At 37.0% G+C, this 7,501-nt stretch overlaps 1 protein-coding gene across 1 annotated transcript; it reads right to left on the minus strand.

The window, feature by feature from the left end:
- Nucleotides 1-5,366: 5,366 nt before the first annotated feature.
- Nucleotides 5,367-7,272, minus strand: LOC105038029 (U3 small nucleolar RNA-associated protein 18 homolog). The gene is given in 2 exon segments (XM_010913705.4): nucleotides 5,367-7,132; nucleotides 7,135-7,272. Coding segments are annotated over 2 exon segments (1,677 nt in total). The 5' UTR covers nucleotides 7,256-7,272; the 3' UTR covers nucleotides 5,367-5,576.
- Nucleotides 7,273-7,501: the final 229 nt, after the last annotated feature.

A 7,501-nucleotide genomic window follows, 5' to 3' on the forward strand; every position in this document is an offset into this window, starting at 1 on the left:
ACGGCGCAATAAAATTAATATAGAGCGCACCACCCAACTACATTGAAGCAAATTTTATATTTTATTTAAAATTTTAAATGATAAAAATATCATTTTTATTTTGAAAAATTTATGACATCTATAATATCCTGTAGCCATAGAAGAGTCATAATTTTTTTTTCAAAAATCATAAAAAAATAATATTTTATCATTAAAAATTTATAAATTTTTAAATAATAAAAATATCTCTCATTTTTATGACATCTTATGATCATATTATGAATAAAAAATCATAATTTGACTATAAATATCATATTATGATACAAAATATCATAAATTTTTCAAAAAAAAAAAATATTTTTATCATTCAAAATTTTAAATAAAAAAATAAAATTATAAACATTAAATACATATTGTAAAGCAATAGTTATATGACCCAATTAGATAAAACGGTATATTTTTTCTAAATTACATGCATATATAAAGAATTACTCTTTTCCGTTCAATAAAATTCTCTCAGCACTTCCCACTGCTCCCCAACAGCCCCCCACCCCCCCTGGATACCAGAATTTTGATGTATCGTTGCAAAAGTTAGATTCGCCGAGCTTTTCCAGTCCCAGTCAAAGAACAGACCGGCTGACTCAAAAGAGAACAAGTCAAGTCTTTATTCAAATTCATTCTGCATGAACAGTTATGGGTCAATCGGCGATTGACATATGGGGAAATACTTCGGAGCACCCACCACATGCACTGAAAATTCAAATAACTGCTAATTTGATAACTTTATAATTAATTCATTAATTAAACATTCTATCATTCAGCAAAAAATCTCATGAAATTTATCAATCCCCTCCTGCCACGTAGCAAGAGAATTGTCCATCTGCAGAATTACTCTGAAAGTATGATAAAGCAACAAGCATCGGAAGATACAAGGTAAAAGCGAGCAAAAGAGATGTGGCATATGCACCATTAGTTTCTATGATTAATGGTACAATGGTATATGAACCACTTCACCAAATTTTCCCTGCTATCCATAGCAGCTTGCCAATAATATTAACAAACTCTTTTCCACCAAAATATATATATATATTAACAAACTCTTCCAGACTGTACATTGACCTTCTTTGAAGCATATCCTTGAACACTACAATTATACATGAAGGTTAGAAGTTTCATCACAAGTATCCCTTACCCCATCTACGTTGGAACCAATAGAAAAGAAAACAATAAAAAGAACACAGCAGTACTTCAAAAATATACTCACAAACCATAATTGAGTACCTGAATGAATTTAAACCTGTTAATATTATTCTTGTTATTATTTCTTTTTGCTGTTTCAAATAAAAAATAAAAGGACAGCCTAAAGCGCGATGCTCTTGCAATTGCAGATTCTAGGAAAGGTCAGATATACACAGCTTTATTCCCACATAGAAAAAGACTGGTTCTGTGTGGATCACAACGAAACAACCTTACCATTGTGCACCCTTTGTTTCCAATAAAATATGCATGACCAAGACAGAACCATGTCTGGAAGAAGACCTGCATAGATTTAGAACACATCACCACAAGACCTAATATCACCTGACAGGAAGTTAGAAAGCATTAGACCTGCATCATTGAGAAAAATGCTCAAGGATGAAAGGTGACAAAGCTGGTACAAGACAGCTAGGTGACCGAGTGATCAAAGAATAGTCACAGAATTGATCTAGCATATACAGCATGCTCATGGTATCAAGCATATAACAGAGATTTGGCATAAGTTATATGATGTTAAAGTGATAAATTGATGAGAAATGAAATAATTGCACATGCTAACAAGTTGACATTCATATAACCAAAAACGATTAGTCAGGACAGTGATAGAACAAAATCTGGAAGATGACAATAATCTATTTATCCAAATAAAAAAAATTTATTGCATTTCCATGGGAAGTCAACACATTCGTCTCATTTCACAGAATTCTTTGGTTTAAAGTCTAAACCAAATGAAACATTTACAGCCGTCTTGATTCTGGTGGCCAGGTGTGCAACTCCATACGTACAGTATGAAACCCTCCAAGATGCAAAGCCAGCAGCAACCAGCATTTCAGACTTTGACAAAAAGAGCATATGAGTCTCTAACAACAAAATCAAACTACAAAACACCACCAAAGAGGCTGATAAAGGAAATGACTATCTATACTTATATATGCCATGGTGACTAGATTAAACAGGGGTTTGTAACCTATGAAAATCACAAAGTGATGACATGAGGAAAACAGAGATTGATTAAAAAGCCAACAGAGATATACATGAGGAAAACAGGATAAAGAGCCAAGGCCTTACGTCTTGGATTAACAGCTGCACTCATAAATGGGTATGCTGCCCATGAGCTCCATGCCAATGTTACAGACACCACAATTATCTTGATTATGACATTGTCCTTCAGCATGCAAATAACAGCTCCAATATCCAAAGGAAAAAGGCAGTATCCAAGAAGACTAAGACTCTGGAAGAATATAATGTGCCCGCCCTATATATCTATAGATATACATGTATATGTACATATACATATATATATATATATATATATCTATATATGTATTTATATGTGCATATATGTGTGTATATGTGTGTGTGTATGTAGAGAGAGAGAGAGAGAGAGAGAGAGAGAGAGAGAGAGAGATGGCTACAGTTGAACAAATCTCCACTCAGATCTTGTTAGGTCAGATCTAGATTGGACAATAGAAGTCTCACATTGATGATGCAAGCCATTCGATGTAATCTACTGCTTATAAACTGTGTACGCATTAAAAATTATTTTATTGGGAGATCCCTAACCTATGCATCAAGTAATCAAAAAATTAGACAATTTAAATGACATGAAACAATATATGTTTTTTTGACTACTTGATAAATGGGCTAGAGTCTTCAAATTATATGATTTTTTATGTGTAAACAATTTAGCAGTAATAGATCACATGATTCACATTAAATGGCTTAGATCATATGTGTGGAACCCCCATTGTTCAATTTAAATCTAATTGGATCTGAGTAGAGATCCACTTGAAAATAGCCATCTCTCTCTCTCTCTCTCTCTCTCTCTCTCTCTCTCTCTCAATGTGCGTGCATGTGTGTGGGGTGCGGGGGGGGGGGGGTGCGCAGCTTAGATCATAGGTGTGGAACCCCCATTGTTCGATTTAAACTTAATCGGATCTGAGTATAGCCCCTCCTCCCCCCCCCCCATGCATTATTGAAATGCTAATTCCAAGATGGAGATCTTATGTTTTCATTTTCCTAGACACCATTAGAGTATCTTCCAATTGGTCTAGTGACATGTATATGTATTTGCATTATTGAAATGCTAATCCCAAGATGGAGATATTATGGTTTCATTTCCCTAGACAATATTAGAGTATCTTACGATTGGTTAAGCGATATGTAACAATAACAGGAGGAGAAAGTACCAAAAAAACAGGTTTCTGATGCATAACAAAGCTGGTTTTATCTAAAAAGCCAAAAAGAACGAGAAAACAAGGATGATAATTTCATCATTAAAAAAAAGACAGTCCAGGAAATGGAAAAAAATTCATTTTTTGATGCCAAAAATTATTGATTACTGCATGGTTAATGATGCAGAAGAAATGCAAATAAGTCAAACATGGAAAGTTAGAGAATTATCGAATCAGAACCCAGGTCCAGATAAAAATCTAAGAAGTTGAACTATTAACTTATTTTGTGATACACATAATACTTTCATCGTGTTTAACAAAGATATACAGTTAGTCCTGTCATGTTTTATTCACTTATCAAAAGATTCCCTAAAAGAATTTCTTTTGAGAAACCAGTTTGACTATACAAAGATTCAAGGCATGCTGATCCATGAAATCATTCAAGCCCAACTTATCCATCAATATCCAGCATTTTCATTCTCACCTTTTTCTGTCTGATCTGATTCATTCTAAATCCCACAAAGAGCCCTTGGGTCATTTATCTTAACCAAAATGACCAGTTTTATCTCATTTCTAAAATACTTTCTAGCCTTCTTGAATGCCAAGACTTGTCACAACACAATTTGACGACAACAAATCCCTGACCCTGCCCCTCTTTTCTGGTGTTGATTAGTGTAGTTGGTAAAGCCATTAGGCTATGGCATTCAATGTACTTGATTCCAACCCTGCCTACACCCAGGTGGCTGGGAGGAGGTAAATTGCACCCTTTTCTCAATCAAAAAAAAAAAAACTTTTTTTATCCCTAATTATTCCTAATATACTATTCCTCCAATAACTACTCCCTGATCTCAGGCTCCACCCTGAAGTTGTATAACAAGATGTAGGTACATTTAAAGATCACAAGAACATGCTTACCATACAAAGAACCAATTTCTGCAAGATTCATGGCTTTCTTACTTCAGGATGAACGCCGCTTTAATTGGGAAAATGACAAATGTAATAACAAAATTGTAACAAAGAAGCATTTTTTTAGTTTAATCATTCCAACAAAATTCCCATCATTGGCAATCTTGCCAACATTGTAATCTAGATGAATCCTTTATGATTGAATCTAAAAAAACTATAAATACGAACATACGATCACTATTTAGAAGAGCGCGGCGGGGTGATGAATTTGATCCAATCTTCAATCTAAGGAGTGATTCCTCTAGCTCAAGACAAACTAGATATAAGCATACAATCCCATGAAGGCGAAGGAAAGAAACCAAATATATCACATACTGAAATTTTATTACCCTTTTCCAATGTTTTTAGTGATGGACTCATCCCTATGTATAGATCACATTAACCAGAATATGGAAAACCTATGCTATTCTAAATCATTAATATATCTTTTCTTGACTCAACTGAATTTATGACTATTGAAAGCACACCAAATGGGTGAATATGGATTCCTAGTTTTGCCAAAGCACTTCAAAGTTGTGATTAGACCTGTGCAAAATCAACCTGGTCCATTTGACCTAGCCTGACGTGGCCAAATTTTTGATCGGCTTGGGCTACGATTATCCATTTGATAGGCTAGGCTGGGTACTCGATATGAAATCAAGCCAGCCTTGGTTAGATTTTTTTTTTTCTAGTCCCAACCTTGCCCAATTTATTATATAAATTATACAATAAAGCCATAAAGCCAAGCCAAAGCTCATTCTTAAGTAACAAATCAAGTTTCACCCTGGAGAAAGGGCGTATCAACAAGACAACAACATAACATGATCACAGGGAAATAACAAGTCCAGACAAAAATATGACTTTAAAAACATAAATAAGAAACCAACACCAAAAATTCACTACAAATTAACTAAATTAAACATCAGGGGCATAAGCTGTAAGAATTTGAAGTATCAATATCTTAGATAAATGCTCAAAACTGATTGAAACACTTGGCATGATCAGAACCCATGAAAAACACAGCATTGCACCTCCATATGAAGATTTCAAAACTGTCTATCAAATAAGAAACTCAACAAGCCGCCACCCTTAAAGTAGTGGATCCAAGTCAATACCCATGAACAGCACTCTTACCCGAAGGATATTAAAAATTGCCAGTTCATTAGGTTAAAGAGACATATGATACCACAAGCCAGAGTTGCTGCCCACTGCAACAATGGTTTATGCATTTTGATAATGATGCAATTTATACAACAGAACCTTTCCACCAGCATTTCCCATGGCCATAAAACCTCCATGAGGACTGAAATCCAAAGCACGTGGATAATGCAAACTAAATCTGGGAGGGGGGCAGTTCGAGAAGGCAGTAAAAGATGGAACATGTATCAATTTTAGACCATTCTTCATCATTCTTGAGGTAATAGCCAATATCTGCGCATCATGATTAAACTTCATGAAATCAACCATTGTGGTTAAATTCTCAATGGACTTCAGTGGCTTCCTCTTTCCCCCAAGAAACTCTTCCCTTTTGTAAACATTCACAATTCCACTGCTTGAACCTGCCGCAAACAAAGAGCTGTCTGGTGAAACACAGAGTGCTGAACCCATTATACACCCTTCATCGACAGCCTTGTGGATGCACCTCCTTGTCCTAAGATCCCAGTGATAAACTTGACCATCACCACCGCTGCTCAATAGCTGCTTCCCACCATCAGCAAAAGCCAAAGAACGAGCGCTTCCATTCATCTTGATGGTTCCAATCAGCTCCTTTGTTCGTGATGACATCAAGAGAATATAACCTTCATTACCAATGAATGCAATGGTGCTCGAATCAGGGGAAACCTCAAAAACTTCCAGACTTTTCTCCTCCCTCCCTGTCAATGGACCTATCTTATTAACTGCCGCTTTCACCAAATCAAAGCTGTAAAAGAACTTTCTTCTACCCGAAATTATGACCTCAGACCCATCAGGCAAAAACGAAGCCTTATATATCGGGCAGTCCTCAATGAATATGCTCTGTATCTTGGTGTTGCGTTTTCCATCAACCTGGAAAAACCTCAACCTTCTATCCAGTCCAGCAGTCAGCAGCAATTGGCCATTCCTATGAAACTGAACTGAATTGATAGGACCGTTGGAAGGCTCCTCTGAATTGGCATTCATTAGCCTCGAGTACTCCAACAACCTTGGCAACAGCTTATCTCTACCTTTAACAACAAGCTCATCATTGCTCCGGAGAATATCATCACCTTCCACATCCTCATATCCATGGGCAACTGTGACACCGCTTTCATCATCGGATTCATCATCGGAAGCACCAACATGGGCAGTTTTTCGGTCAATCCGTGCCCATTCCGTTCCAGGATTCAGCTTAGCATGCTGGGCGCGTAGTCTCGCCACATAATCTGGACCCGATATCACACGCTCGTCAGCCTCCTTCCTAAGCTTCCTCAACCTACTGACTTTCACTATATCCACCTCTGTCCTCTCCTCCTCATCATCAACCCACGCTGGCTTCTTCTCTTCCTCGCGCACTTCTTCAATTCGAGAATGCAAGTCCTCTTCATAGATCGCCATTTCATCGCCAGTGGACTTATCCACAAAGAACAAAGGCGCATCCCGAGCCACCTCCTCCTCCTCTTCTTCCCCAGCTTCCTTGCCAAACTCCACAGGGGAGTAAAGGGTACCAAACAAGAAGCTCTCCAGCTTCTTCATCTCCTTCTCTTGCTCACTCTTCCCCTCCGACAAGTCATGATCCTGCCTCTCTTCTTCCTCTTCGAGTTCTTCAATTTATGTTCATCAACCAGCAGGGTCTCCTTGTCAACTGGAGACCCATCAGCAGCTTGTCCATCAAACTTCTCCACATGTTTCTTGGAGAGCACGTTTTGAGAAATCAAACTCATTGTTCTTCGCAAAAGAACTGCGATTCAAGGAAGAAAATCACACGAAAATAAGAGGTTGTAAGCAATACTGCAGCCCAAAAATCAATAGCAAGATAAGAGAAGAGTGTTAAAACTCAATTTTTCTACTCAAAAATAAGTTTTTTTCCAAGAAGGTGGGTGATTTCGTCCTAATATTACCGAAAAATACCAACTTTGCGAACAAACACGGAATCTTCTCAGAAACGAGATAGCGATCTGACATCAAGT

This window comes from Elaeis guineensis, chromosome 1 (assembly GCF_000442705.2).
Source record: "Elaeis guineensis isolate ETL-2024a chromosome 1, EG11, whole genome shotgun sequence".
NCBI lineage: Eukaryota > Viridiplantae > Streptophyta > Magnoliopsida > Arecales > Arecaceae > Elaeis > Elaeis guineensis.